Below are 15,996 nucleotides of genomic sequence, written 5' to 3' on the forward strand. Positions count from 1 at the left end.
TGAAATACAGTGGCTGCTCAATGAAGATCTCGCTAAACTCCACTTGAGGTGTGCACAGATTTTAATATCAGTTACTTCTAATCTACAGGCGTGCTATTTCAGTTCAGACCCTCTGCTCGATATTTATAATCCACAGCGTGAACTTGTCACATTATTTTAGTGACATGGTATTTTGTCCTAATCCTCGTGCACATCTGTGCGCGCGAAGCTCCGCCCACCCTGCTGTTGTCAGTGACGTCAGCCCTATCATCACTTGTGGATAGTGAAACGACGCCGCAGTCCACGGTCTATTCTGCAGTGAGCAGGTACAGCCGCTCCTTCACCTGGATGCCAAAACAACACGTCTCCCGTTACCCGAGGATATTTTCGGTTACGCTGGCTCTGTTTTTATGAGATCACAATAAAACTGTCGTTCTCTTTCTCGATATGCACGGTAAGCGTTTATATTTTCCAGTTAGCTACTCTATTGTGATGCTTGCAGTAAGGTTGCCGTCTTTTGTAAATATAACATTTGTTAGTATTCTATATGTCCAATGTTTAATGAGCATTTTTTAGACGCTTTATCATTATGTCCGAGAGAAAAGAGCGCAGTTTCGAAACAAAAGCCCGTAACGTGTTCGAGAAGGAACGGAATCGCAGTCATTCATTTCAATCACATAACGGACAAACTTGTTGTGCAGGTTGTGAACTTATACAGCACCTCAATCTGGTTTAAGCTGTATAATAAGCTGAAACATGAGAGCTGGATCATTGTAAGTGTTTCTTCCCAGTGGGACGCTGAAAGTGTCGTCAGGGATGCAACACACCTGTCCCACTGCACCTGCCTCCAGGATACCTGTGTCTACAATCACTCTTATCATCCAGCCTCAGTCCATATAGAAAATCTACTTTTAGTTAGATAACAGTGGCCTCATTTATTAATAAAATTAATGCTTTTTTACATGAGTAATTTAAATAGATATTTTCAGTTTCAATGATGTCCTAGTAAATGGACTAATTAACAATGAGCAATACAAATGAGAAAATAACTAATTGATTAATGTTAACTAATGTGTTCTTAACAAAATAGAACCCTGTTGTAAAAGTATCAAGAGGGCCAACACAACTTTGTGAGACCTAGCTGTGAGTCAGAAAAGAAATTTTGGTTTCATCATGTCGTTCATTAAAGTTTTTCTCAGAACTTACTCATAAGATTACCTTGTAATGTGAAGTTTGACCCAGACTATTTCCTTTGAAGGTATTTAGATTCACAGACTTTTGTAGAAGTAGGTTATGTAGTGTGTGCCTACCGCCATATATTCTCGTAATGCTTTCCCTCCAAGGCTAGCGCTGTTCATCAAAGCACAGAGGCTACAATCTGTTTCGGCTCTTGCATCCTCTCAGTATGTGGGGCATGGGCCAGTTGCAGTAGTAAATAACCTGCATGATGAATGCATGAGTCTGGTCAGGAGAAATATGCATACCATCATTTATTTTCTCTTATCGGTACGGTGATAAACTCACCACTGTGAAATACATCAAGATGGCTACATTTATCATTGTCAGTTGTTGTTAATTTACTGACAGACTTGCCTTTGTATGTAATGATCTTGGGTGGCAATCAGTTGTTTTGTTTTAAAAGCATCAGTGGTCTGCAATAATGCTGTGTTGTTTAAATGTTCGCTTAGATTCTCTCTGATATTTTTGAGGCCTAATCTTTGTGTAAATGTCAGCAGAATTTATACCTTATTGCGATTGTTCTTGGAAAACGTAAATCGTTTGCAAGTCAGAATAGTGGTAATGTTCATGTATACATGATGCATCATATTGCTGCGTACACTATCGTTTGGGGTCAGTAAGATTTTTTGTTTGTTTGTTTTTAAAAGAAATTAACACTTTTATTCAGCAAGGATGCAGTACTTTTGATCATGTTGTTCAGAAATGTTTTTATCTGTTTCCACAAAAATATGAAGCAAAATAACAGTTCTCAAATTGATTATACTAAGATATGTTTCTTGAGCACCAAATCAGCATATTAGACTGATTTCTGAAGGATCATATGACACTTAAAACTGGATTAATGGCTGCTGAAAATTCAGCTTTGAAACACAGGAATAAATTACATTTTGAAATGTATTCATATAGAACACAGTTATTTTGAAAATGCAATGAAATTCCTACAATATTACCATGTTCTCTGCATTTTTATCAAATAAATGCAGCCTTAGAGAGCATGAGAGACTGCATTCAAAACCATTAACAAATCTTACTGATCCCAAACTTTTGAATTAGAGTGTACGTAATGTGTATGTATGAATAACCCAGAATGCACTGAAGTAAATGATTTAAAATATTGTGAATTTGTCTTTAAAATGAATTGACATAATCTCAGGCAGAGATTTGCAGGCAGTATGAAGTGCCTAATACAAAGTGTGTATGTGAATGTGAATGGTTGATGTGACATGCTTTCTATTTAAGTTTCATATCTCATTCGTAAGATTTTTTACTCTTTATTGCCAACCATCCATGTTCTGTGTAAGAACTGGTGTGTGTGTGTGCGCGCAAATGTCCCAGTGGGAACAGGGTGGAGTGCCCCAGAAATATTTCTTATATGTCACACACACACACACACACACACACACACACACACACACACACACACACACACACACACACACACACACACACAGAGGATTGATTCCTACTAGAGGATGCTGGCTGCCCTAAATACCAATAGTAGTGTGTGTGTGTGTGTGTGTTTGTGTGTGTGTGTGAGAGAGTTTACCAGAGAGATATAAAGAGGAGAGAAAGGTATAAAGAAACGGAATGAAATGGTGTGTTGTGACAATGTGTCCTCAAAACACTTATTAATATAATCAAATCTGTTAAAGTCAAATTCTCTTGCGTCATCCAGAACACCACAATCTCGTACTGTGAATATGAATCGAGTTATTGAGTTACAGTTACAAAGCTTCACTACTGTTCTTGTTCACCTTCAAATATTAAAAGTTTTTCTAAGGTTGCTGTGCACCTCTGTTAAGGAAAAAAATATATTCTGCTTGGAATAAGAATAATGGACAGGCTTCTCTGAACTTATAAAAGATGTTTGCAAGTTGGATGGTGGACTTGAGTAAAATGAAGTGCAGTAGAGAAGACAAGTGGTTCCTTGAATGTGCACTTTCAAGAGAACGTGGCCCCCGCCTTCTGTGCTACTGTTTGTACAGACACGCATGCTGTGAACTGTGAGGAAAAGCGTGCTAAAGGGAACTGAAGCACAAGCGTTATTTGTGTAACTCCACTTTAGATACTTGGTTATAAAAGAGAGGTATAAGATCGGTTGCTGCAGTTCTCCTGACTGCATTACTATAGAAATGCACTTGGAGTACTTGTGACTCACTGTCATGTTTAGACAAATTCCCTTCCAGTCCGTTAATTTCATCTGGCAGTCGTCTTGATAACAATATTTGGCAGCTCCTTTTTATGCGAGTAATGGAGATATTCAATACAAAACTGTACCAAACATCTGTTTATGAACAACTCGTTTTTGTCTCACGTTTTCAGTTGTTACCGCTATTGGTAGGGTTTAGTGTAGCTGGTACATTATTTAAAAAAAGGATAGCGCTTTAACCTTTTAGCTCCACTCACCGGACATTTCATTTTAGATCTGCCACAACCAATGTAATTAAATGCTGCCAGATTCACGTTCATCTATTTCAGATAAAATGTATCATACTTTTAATGACATTCGCTGGACATTTAACTTTAAAAGTGTCACAAAATGTACAAGAACCATCGCAATATCATTTGGCAATAACGTTTTTCCAGTGAGCCTGGGTTGCAAATTTAAGCTAGTGGGTTCCCACTGGTATTTTTAACATCGTTTTCGAAAAGCTTTTATTAGTATTATTATTATGTATTTGAGTAAAATATGGTCTGTGCAACATGAATTACACACAGTAATATCTCAAACGTGATTTTTTTAAGCTGCTGTTTAAAAATGTGCTTAACAGTTGCTAAATAAGTATTTTTAGCTGGTGTTTTTGACTAATCATGTAGGGCAACATATTAACATTTTAAAACAGAGTGTTTTCAAATTTCATGGTTAAGGTATGGTTTTTGATTAAAATGAATGATGTAAAACTGTCTTCAAGCAGTATTAACAGAGCTTAAAGCCATGTTGGAAACCAATGGCGAATTAGCCTCCCATTAGCGAATAAGCCCCAAATTGACACAAATTAAGTAGTGTACAAGTATGCAGTTTCCATATTTTTAATGGGGATAAGAACAGAAATCTTCAAAATGAAAAGATTTAGTTTCAACAATGGCTATAAATTCAGCAAGAAAATCTGAAAACAGTGGTATAGTAAAATAAGTACTATAGTATTAGCATTCATAGAACAGCATTCATTTAGCTGCCTCACTTTTCACCTGTGGATGCGCTGCTGTTTATTTTGCCAGCGTCTGGAGATAAATATGAGTCTGCTAATCATACGGATATAATATAGAGATTTGCCGCTCTGTTTTAATTTGTGTTGGTGTTTTGCTGTTCACTTTCACCTCTGCAGCATCATTCAGTAGGCTACAACTCTCTGAATGGCTAGTGTGGTCTCTGCTGGCATGTTTCATATGCTTGTTTCCTGTTTGGACAGAGGATTCCTTATTCCCCTTCTTTGCACAAAGCATGCTGGGTAGTACACTCAAAAACAGACATGTGCTGTGTGAGGAGAGTGATATGTTGAATGCTGATTTGCCAGTGCCGCAGGTGTCCATCACTAACATTTCAAGGGACATTTGTATTAGGTTGTGCAAGATGAAGTAAAGTACTGTAGAAGGACAGGACAGACAGTGCTTTTACACAATGAAAGAGAGAGCAAGGTTTCTAGGAGAACACACACTGGTAGAATTTCGAGTTACCTGTTGTTTCTGACATGAGTATTGCTGATTATGAGGTTTGGGACTGTTTTGACTGAAAGATTTTGGACGGGGTGGCGTGTTAGTCTGTTTGTGTATGTAAAGGAGAGCTTATATCATGTTCATGGCTGGAAGGCTCAGACTCTGTTTGCAGTTGTGACGCCAACTCTGGTCTTACACATACAGAAACACACATTCACACTGAATGCATAATAGTGATATTGTCCATACTGACTCAAATGAGGAAGCGTTCTAGGTAACAAATGACAATTAAAGGCTTTGTAGTACCTCACAGTAAGACTCAATACCCAATTCAATACTCCTTTTGAGAACAAACCACAAATGTATCTTATTTAGCATGCTTAAAGTAGTCATTATTACTCTTTCAAACAATTTATGCTATAGATAAAAAAACAAACTCAGCAAGCAGCTTAATCTCTGAATTGGACATTAAATTAAAGATATTTAAAGTTAGGAAAATAGGAAATCTACACATAAATATATATCATATAGGCATATTAAATATTTACTATTTTTTGTGTATGTAAATTATGTATGAACAAGTGTAATTTGTATAACTGTTGACAGCCTTAATATAGACTTATTTATATTTTTACATATATACATATACATATATATATTTATAGGTTTTAAACTACAACTACATAGTATAGATTAATAATTACTATATATAGTTTCATGATAGTAATCTTTATTTCAGGTATGTACATTTAGGTTTATCATCCAAAAGTATCATTTTATTGGTTTCCACAAATTCATGATCTTGGTACAAATGCATTATTTTAGAAATACACCATAAACTATACAGTATCTGCCTCTCCTTGTTTATACTAATGAAACCCCTTGGTTGTTATAAAGAGACTAATTGATTCAGAGAAGGAGCAGTTTCTGACTTTATGTCTCTCTGTCTTTGTAGTGACCAGTTTTTGTATCTGTGCAGCTCAAATCTCAAGTAATGTTTTCTCAGAGCTTCGGGGAGACATATTTGTGTGGGTGTAAATAGAAATGTTGCTGCTGCCCATCTTAAATTTATTGTGAGACTTACCGTGAGACTCACAGTGACTTTAACTCCAGTTAGAAAGAGCATTGCATAGATGAATGTGGGGATTCACTCCAAATTATTGTTCTGTTTACAGATTTTAAGAGCCATTCCTGAGATCACAGAGTCTGGCTTTTTAAGTAAATTACTGTCAAGAGAGGCAAAAAAATAAATAAACAAAAAACCCTAACAGTGTTACTTCTGTTACCATTTGATTGATCCTGTGTGAATTCAGATATAGAATGTGGTTTTCACTCATAGAATAGGATTAAGCACTCAGAATAAGAGTGACAATGTATTTAGCTGGAGTGTGTACGTGGCCAGAAAAAACAAGAGAGGTATATTAGAGTTACTCTAATAAAAATGGATCTGCAGGCTGTGCTATAAGATCATTGATGTACGAAGTCCTCTCTTCTCCTCTCCTCTTTCTCTCAGTTCATCTCTGCAGCATTAGATAGAGAGATCCAATTTAATATTCAATCTAGTTTAGTCTACATGAGAACAGTGAAATTGAAAATGGAATTTAGGGAGCAGTTTTTAATAAGCAATTCATCCTGGGTCCATTACACCTCTGAACCTCTCATCCACATCCCGAGCCCGAGCCACATCTCTAGAGCACAAAATGTTCTAGAAAAAATTCCCTCCCTGATTCCCATAAACACTTCAGTTATCGTGAACAGTGTGTCTGAATGGACTGTGAATGATACTTGTTTGTCTGTGAGGCTTTATGCAAATTATGTGGTGGATTATATAAAGCTGATTTAGAAATTAATCAGAATATTCCCCCTGTTCAACTAATAATGACATGTAAATGTCAGGTATTGACTATGTGCATATAAATGAGCTAAGAATTCCATGACTGATGACTGTGTGTTTTTTCTTTGACATTTAGTTTTGTGTTTTCCGTGGATGTTTTTATATATATATATATATATATATATATATATATAAATAAACACATACACACACTCACTTAACAAAAGTTTAGCTTTGAACATCATGTTTAAATAAAAAAATCTCTCTTATACTCTCTAATATGTTATAGGGAAGTTTTTCTGCAAATATTACCCAGAGCCAGGAATTTATAATAATTATGACTTTCTCTTGTTCCTAAAGATAATTATTTTAAGTTCAATGATAAATGGCAATTGGAAATCCTTTTTTTATGTTTTAGTTTTAGCTTTATCAACAGGGAAACTGGAGCATATATTAATGCTAATTCCCTTATATTGACCTCTGGAAGAAAGTCCCAGTTTAGGCCCTGAATGAAATAATTGGATTAAACTGAATTAGAAAAATGTTTGTCTGTGTATGTAGGTATGTGGATGTGGTCTGTATATGTGTGATAAAGGGCTTTGTCTTTGTGACTGAGATCCACTTCACCTTCTTCTCATATTGAGTCCACTAGCTTGATGACTTGCATGTTGAACCGTGTATGTTATTGTGTGATATATATATTTGAAGGGATAGTCCACCCAAAAATTCTGCCATTAATTACTAACCCTCATGCTGTTGCAAACCAGTAAGACCTTCGTTCTTCTTTGGAACACTAATTAAGATATTTTTGATGAAATCTGAGAGCTTTCTGATCCTGCATAGACATCAAGGGGACTACCATGTTCAAGACCCGGAAGAGGTAGTAAGGACATTGTTAAAATAGTCCATGTGACAGCAGTGGTTCAACCTTAATTTTTATGAAGCTACGACAATACTTTTTGTGTGAAGGAATTTGAACTTAAATCAACTATGTGAAAATGGCTCTAAAGTAACCGTTAGACAGATGGATGCTAAACTGTTTAAATATCTTTTTCTTTGAGAATGCTACAAAAATGCAGTGAACATTACTGTAACTGATGGATTACTTTTCATAAACCTGTATGTTGCCTGCAATTACGTAAACTGTCAAGTATATAAAAAGGTAAACTCATTTGAAGTAGGCCTACTTTAAAACATCGCCTTAAGCTGTGCTCTCTTGTAAACAAATATATTAGCCTGTAATGTCACTGACTAAATCACCTTCCAACTTTTTTTAGTGTTTGTTTGTACACATGAAACTTTCTCGCACTGGTGACAGTTTAACTAGGAAGAATTTGTGTCTAGCCAGGTTCTACAGGTTTACAGCTTAGGCAAAATGAAAACAGTTCTTCTGCAGTACATGCAATATAGATTATGAAACTAAATAGGCACACAGTCAGTGTTTGGGATTGACTAACTTATTGGGGTCACTTTATTATTTTTTTTATGAATAAACAAATACATTTATTTAGCAAGGATGTATTAAATTGATCAAAATGACAGTAAAGACATTTTATGATGTTACAGAAGATTTATTAAGATTAAAAGCCTTAACATTTGTGACTGGAATGCATGCAGCACATAAAACAATTTGTTTGTGAAAAAAGGGCTCTTTAGAGTACTATATAGTACTTCAAGGACTGACAACCTGCTGCTGTGTGAATATAGCTGTAGCCACCGCAACTCTCACCCTTACTGGACTTGTAGATTTTTTCAGCAACTGTTTAAATGGGTTAAGACCTCCTCAGCTGTAATGAGTTTGTGTTTTGCTTTTGTTTGTTCAATCTGTCCATGGAGCACTGTCTCAGATTTAGCTGTGAGACGCAGGGCTGATTTCCCAGAAAGGGCTTTAGAGCAAAGACAGAGAGCAACAATTGCTTTGCATTAGGCGAAAACACACTGGCACAATCAATATCCTGTTTGTGTGTGAGTGCGTGATGGAGCACAGGGGATGTGGCTTGTTGGATGTGTGTGTGTTTTGGCAAACAACATGATTGAGTATAAGAGGAAAATGGATAGAAACAATGGCCAAAATATTCAAGAGCAGTTGAGAAGAGGTGCATCTCCCTTTGTCCATCCTTTAAAAGCCCTCTTTTCCATTCTCATTACTCTCTACTTGTTCTCTTCTTCCCATTTTATCCTTTTCACTTGTTCACAGTCTCTCTCTCGCTTCACCTCTTTCTATTCCCATAATAGTGTGTCCTCTGTTGCTTGTCTGCTTGTAAAATCTTTTCTTTCTCTGTTTCTCCAGATGAGTATTAGCCAGCCGGTCGAGTAGAGGGTCCCTCACATCTCACCTGCAATCATGAATGGTAAGAACACAGCTCTTTTAAATCCAGGGGCATGGATTTTTTTTTTTAAATCCCATTATCATTTACTCACCCTTATGTCTTTTAAAACTCATATAGCCTTCTCTCTTCTGTGGAACACAAAAGGAGATGTGTAGGAGAATGCTCAAGCTGCTCTTTTCCACACAATGAAAGTACTGTAAATGTTTTCCATGACTGCCAAGACTTGACTTTTGATGAATCACTTAAAAATTTCACTTCATTTTTTTTAATAGAGATCTGTCATATGGCTTCAGGTATCTTGGGATATATAGTCATATGATATGAACCATTTTTATGACCATTTTATTGTGGAGCTTGTCAGCTTCTGGTCTCCATACACTTTCATTATAGAAGGGAGCAGCTCTGACAGTATCTTATGTGTTCTGCAAAAAGAAGGTCATACAGATTTGGAACAACATAGGGGTGAGTAAATGATGACGAAATGTAATTTTGGTTGAACCTATGCCTTTAAAAGGATGAAGAGGCTATGGAGAAAAATTCAGATGCAGCTCATTTGGCTTGTGAGCTGAATCATTACAGTGTAGTTCATTAGCAGAGCTGCACTATGAGAAAAACATGAGAAGTTCTTGTGTTGTTGAATCTTCTAAGGCTGAACAGACTCTTAGTGATGTCGTTATCAGACTGTTCATATTTTTTAGATTCAGCGCAGGGTTTGTACAGAACACACCCAGTTGAAAGTTGTTAATGACTGCTTCCTTATTTATATAGGGACAGACTAATATTTGCTAAACTCTTTAAAGGATTTTGACCGTTTTTTTAAATTTTTTTAATTTGCTGCACTTTCATAAAAACATTTTTTCAAAATTACCTAGAGGAGGTACCTTTTGTAAGTAAGTAGGTGTAATATTTTTGCAACTTAATATTTTTGGTGAAATAAAATAAGTTAAACATTTTTTTAATTTGATACATTTGAATGTTACAACATGGACCACATTTGTAGGTTAAAGGAAATCACTCCATCTCTTTTCTAAATGCATGTTATTGATTTTATCATGAATTAATAATCTATGCATATGTTAAACTTACCTCTCTCTCATGGTGTATGTTGGACTCCTCCAATACTTCCATCCAGTTAAACCCTGCCCCTTACAATTGATGGCAAGCTTTTTGATATGCCTCCATCCATTAAAAAAACGATGATTTGGACCAAGTCCCTGCCCTACATTTTTTCTTCCTCATAATCAATTTCACTCGGATGTATGTCTCGATGCAAAAGAAAAGACTGTCACTACTTCAGTTACATCACAATTGTGATGGCACCATTCTACAGTGATGGTGTAGCATAGTAATACAGTACCATGATGCTTTAAATGATACCATCATACCGAATTGCTATAACATTAATATTTAATAGCTTTTACATGGTACTTCATTGACTGTCATAGTTTTACAATGGTATAGTGTATTACCTGCAAAAAAGAAGGCAGTGAAAAATACTTTGAATAAAAGCGGCAAACAAATTCTGTACAATAAATGAATATCAAAATTAGGGGTTAAATGACTTCAGATGATTCGCTGATGACATCATTAATGAACAAATAAGCCTGAACCTGGAGCTGAGACGCGAACACCTTGTGCACAGCGATGTCATATTACACAGCGCTGCCCAAAAGACTATTGCTGCTCATTTTAATCAGTTCTTTTGTCTTTGGGTCATTATGTTTCTCACAGATTTCTGCTCGTTCTAAATCAGATACTTGTGTGAATAAATTCTATGACGATTAACTTACCTGCACAGTAAGGTGTTTAAAATGTGCATTCTCCTGTTCAATTTCAACCATCCAGATGGTATAATCACGCATGTCTTGTGGAGTTCTTTCGGAGTATGCATTTATTCGGTCGACTAGTCTATTAGTTGACTAGTCTGTGCAGCCCCTATAATCAAAATCCATTTGTGTCAAAAAACTTTTTAATACCTTTATACTTGTTTGTGAGTGAAATCTGAAGGAGCCTTTCAAGTGTACTGACTGAGACACTATGTGGTTCATGTCAGCTCTTGTTAAGGTTTTTATAAAATATTCATCTTTCAGTCCAAGATAGAGAAAGAGAGCAGGCAGGGTGAGTGGAGTTTGTTTAATATCTTGGGTGTGTTTTGATGTGTGATTTTAAAGTGAAGTAAAATTGAAGCATTTATTCTTTAGCACAATTTCCTGACTTTTAAGAAAATATTAACAAATATTTGTTGAAGGCTGCATCATGGTGGTGGTAAAAGTAGGAAAAGCTGAGGTTGCAGGTTTAAATACTGCTGGTAGGTTTTTGACATAAGTCATATTTGTGTAAATAGCTATATAGGCTGAAGCTAAATTGCTACATCATTCCAAATAAATCCTCATTTCAGCACTGTAAAGAACATTTTGGACATTTTCAGGAATGTGTTTGTGTGTGTTTGTCTGCAAGCTTATTTTGTCTTTGTGAATACTTGTTCATTTGTTTATGTAGTGGTTAATCCCCTTAGTGCTTTTGGTAAAGGGTTGCCTCTTCACAGTTTAATGAGCCTGGAAGTGCACAGTGAGAACAGATATTTTTTGCTTATAATGTTTGGTATTTTTGGATGCTTTAAGTTTATATGCTTCTGTAAATTACATATATCAGCTGGGATCTTAAATTTGCGTAGTTGTTTCTGTCTGAGCTCTAATGCTAAGTGCAAACCTACTAAATCTTCGAAACAGAGAAGCACTTACTCTTACCACTTTAATAGCTAATTGGGCCTGAATTAGTTATAAACCTCAAGTAAATGCTTCACTGTGTGGCCTGGAGTGATTAAAATTTCCCAAAGGAGCACCTGAACACACCATCACACAGACTGCCTGATTCCCACACTGACACAGTCCGTTGCCAAATGACCTGATTGTGGAATCGTTTGTCCTTGAATACTGTGTAAAATGTATTCATGCTTCTGCTTCATGAGCTGTGTCCCAACAATTCCACCAAAAATGTAAATATGTCCTGGGTTCTGCTTTTAGGCTCACTGACTTAACATTGAGTATCCTCAGTGTCCTTGTAGTAACTGCCTTTGGTATCATATGTGCTTAACAATAGAATGACATTGCAGCGAAAAATAAGATGTTGCTTTGTTATTGCAAATAGTTTTAGCACAAATCAGCCTACAGTATATCAGTTTTATAATGTAAAATATTTTTTAATTGTTTAGAACATTTCAGATTCTCCATCAAGACATTGGCTCCCATAAGGACATGGCCAGATTAATGTAAAAATAAAACAAAACTGTTGACTATTAAACTACTGATATTACTAGCCGTGTGAGTGAATGCAATTTCAAACATATTCAAAGTACTATTGATTTCTTTAGAGCTTAATATTTTTTTATCTAGTGGTACTAGTTTGTTGAAAGTTGGACTAATTGCTCCTTTTATGTCATAAAAAGTAGCTCCATTTTCCTGAAGTAAAGGCTGATTATCTCAAACTGTCAAACAGTTTTTATCTTTTGTTGAATTAGCTAAATTAATGTGAAGAAAGACATCACATGAATCCACAGACCTGTGCTTAATTAATCATGATGGCCTTTTCCACAATCTTAGCTCTGCTGACAATGCAGGAAACGTGAGCTGAAAGTAGTTTGTTTCCTCCCCAGAGAAAAAGAGAGGCTGAGAAAGAAAGAATGAACAAGAGGGAGTGTTAACATTTGCCCCATTCTTTCATTAAAGGAATAGTTCACCCAAGAGTGTAATGGGTTGTATCTGCATTGCTGTTTTCATCCTGGCCTGCAGGGGTCACTCTCAATGAGTACTGTGTCATGTTCCCTCCAGAACTGCAGATGGCTGTTGCCCTATGAACTCTAGCCCTATGGTCTCTCCGCTCCTCCAGAGGGCGTCATCGCCCCGTACCATGTTCAGTGCTCTGCTCATCAGCGTTGATTCCTCACACCTGTGTTTGACCATTTATAAGTCTGTTTGTTCCCTGCTATTGTGTTCAGTCTTGAGCCTATGCTTCCTGTGTATCCAGTTGCTAAGCTAAGTTTGATTGTGCTTGTATTTTTGGACCCTTGTGTCTTTTTTTGTTTAATGGTAGCTAAGTTTGCTACGTTTATTTTGTACTTTGTTTTCTCTAGTAAAGATTATTGTTACTTTTTGAAGATTCAAGCCCCTTGGCCTTTTTGCTCTTTTGCTCTTCCGCTCTTGGGTTTAACAGTCTGGGAGTAGCTCAGTGAGTAAATTCACACTCTACCCGGGGGGCAGCTGAGTTCGCCATAGAGTTTCGCACTCTGGCGGCTGAGAGTAGATGGGATCAAAGAGCCCTAAGAGCGACCCTTCACTATGCTTTGTCATCAGAGCTCAAAGACGAGTTGGCATTCCGAGACCCTGCCCCTGACCTTGAGTCCCTCATTGATGTAGCTATCCGGGTTGACCATTGCCTCAGAGAACGCCAGATAGAGCGGCAGCGGGAGACCAGCTTATTTGAGGCCACCAGTCCTGTTAAATTATCTCCTCCTTTTGTGGACATGGATGAACCCATGCAGTTGGGAGGAACTCGGATATCCCAGTCCGAACGTAATAGGAGGATGAGAGATAGATGCTGCCTCTACTGTGGCAAGCCAGGACACTTTCGTGCCAGCTGTCCTGAGCTTTCGGGAAAAGCCAAGTCTCGTCCTGGAGTAGGGGGGCCTGGGTGAGAATAGGAACCATCCCCTGCTCAGCAACCTTAGGTTTGAAGATCCAGGCCACAATCACCATGGGCCAGCAACACCATCAAGTATGTGCCTTTGTAGACTCTGGGGCCGCCGGGAGTTTTATGGACTTTAAGATGGCCCAAAGTCTTGCAATTCATCCTGTGACTCTCCAAGAACCCCTTAACATTACTGCAGTTGATGGCAGCCCGCTGGGATCGGGTCGGGTCAGTCAGTGCACGCCACCTCTTCAGTTAAAAATAGGGAACCACCAGGAATTGACTCAGTTTTTATTAATTCATACTCCTAAACTCCCTATAATCCTCGGCTTCCCATGGTTGACTGATCATAACCCCAATATTGACTGGTCCAGAGGAGTTGTCACAGAGTGGGGAACACACTGCCAACTGTCAAATACTGCTTTCTGCTGTCCACCTGAGCTGAAGTCTGTCCAAGAATCAATGTCCGGGAATCCCAAGAGCAATTCCATCTTTAGGCTCAAAGCCCCGTCCGTGGAAGTCATGGCTATTCCCAGGATCGAACCAGTTACTTTTATGCCCCCTCTTTACCCTCCCGAGCTATTCCGAGTTCCCCCGGAATACATGGACCTCCTCGAAGTCTTTAGTAAGGTCCAAGCTGCCACACTGCCCCCCCACAGATCATACAACTGTGCTATTGAGCTGATGCCAGGAACTTGCCCACCCCGTGGAAGGCTCTTTTCCCTCTCTGGCCCTGAAAGATTAGCTATGGACAAGTATCTGAAGGAAGCTCTAGATAATGGATTCATCCGTCCTTCCACATCACCGGCAGGAGCCGGTTTCTTCTTTGTTGAAAAGAAGGATGGTAGTCTCAGACCTTGTATTGATTATCGAGGCTTAAATAACATCACAATCAAGAATCGTTACCCCCTCCCACTTATGACCACAGCCTTTGAGATCCTGCAGGGGGCCACCATCTTTACCAAACTGGACCTCCGAAATGCATACCATCTTGTCAGGATCCGGGAGGGGGACGAATGGAAGACTGCATTTAATACACCGACAGGCCACTACGAGTACCAGGTAATGCCATTCGGGCTGGTTAATGCTCCTGCTGTCTTTCAGGCCTTTATTAATGATGTTCTTAGAGAGATGCTGAATATATTTGTGTTTGTTTACTTGGATGATATTTTGATATTCTCCCGCAACCTCCAATAACACATTCAGCATGTCAGACAGGTCCTGACCCAGCTGTTGAAGCACAAGCTCTTTGTTAAACTGGAGAAGAGCGAGTTCCATGTCCCAGCTGTCTCATTTCTCGGCTTCCATGTGTCCAAGGGCAGCCTCCAGATGGATCCAGGCAAGATCCGAGCAGTCTTGGACTGGCCCCGACCCACTTCAGTCAAGCAGGTACAGCGCTTTCTGGGATTCTCTAATTTCTACAGGAGATTCATAAGAAATTTTAGTTCTGTTGCAGAACCTCTCTCCTCACTCACAAAGAAGTCTAACAGGCCATTCATGTGGACCAGCAATGCTGACCATGCCTTCAATACACTGAAACAACGCTTCACATCTGCCCCCATTCTAACTCTCCCAGACCCAGAGCTGCCCTTTGTCCTGGAGGTGGATGCCTCAGATGTGGGGGTAGGAGCGGTCTTGTCACAGAAGTGTAAGAGTGATTATAAACTTCACCCATGTGCCTTTTTCTCCCGCCGTCTTACTCCAACACAGAGAAATTATGACATTGGGAACAGGGAGCTGTTGGCCATTAAGATGGCATTGGAGGAGTGGAGGCACTTGCTTGAGGGTGCCAAACACCCATTCCTCATCTGGACGGACCATCAAAATCTCACCTACATTCGAGATGCCAAGAGGTTAAACTCCCGACAAGCCCGTTGGGCCCTTTTTTTTTAACCGGTTCAACTTCATTCTCTCTTATCGCTCAGGTTCCAAGAATCTCAAGCCAGATGCACTCTCAAGGCAGTTCGAACCACCTGAGAGGGAGTTGTGCCCAGAACCCATCCTCCCCGCAGCCAGGGTGATAGCCCCCATCCAGTGGGATATTGAGACCGCCGTCAGTAGAGCACAACAGCCTGGTCCAGGTGATGGTCCAGTAGGGCGTCTCTTTGTCACAAATTGTATGCGCTCTGAGGTCCTGCAGTGGGCACATGCATCCCTCCCCTCCGGACACCCGGGAACCACTAGAACCTGCAAGCTGGTTCAGAGGAAGTTTTGGTGGCCCAAGTTACAGAGAGATGTTAGGGCCTTTGTCTCTGCCTGTCCAGTGTGTGCCCAGTG

At 38.7% G+C, this 15,996-nt stretch overlaps 1 protein-coding gene across 4 annotated transcripts in view; it reads left to right on the forward strand.

Annotated features, from left to right (window-relative positions):
• Positions 1-274: 274 nt before the first annotated feature.
• LOC132106847 (intersectin-2-like) overlaps positions 275-15,996 on the forward strand; it is a 45,927-nt gene continuing 30,205 nt past the window's right edge. For all 4 annotated transcript variants that reach the window (XM_059512886.1, XM_059512889.1, XM_059512887.1 and 1 more), the window contains exons 1-2: positions 275-433; positions 8,997-9,057. In XM_059512886.1, coding sequence (XP_059368869.1) covers positions 9,051-9,057 — 7 coding nt within the window. In that variant the 5' untranslated portion in view covers positions 275-433; positions 8,997-9,050. The remainder of the gene's footprint in view (positions 434-8,996; positions 9,058-15,996) is intronic.

The sequence above is a fragment of the Carassius carassius genome, chromosome 27 (assembly GCF_963082965.1).
Source record: "Carassius carassius chromosome 27, fCarCar2.1, whole genome shotgun sequence".
Lineage (NCBI taxonomy): Eukaryota > Metazoa > Chordata > Actinopteri > Cypriniformes > Cyprinidae > Carassius > Carassius carassius.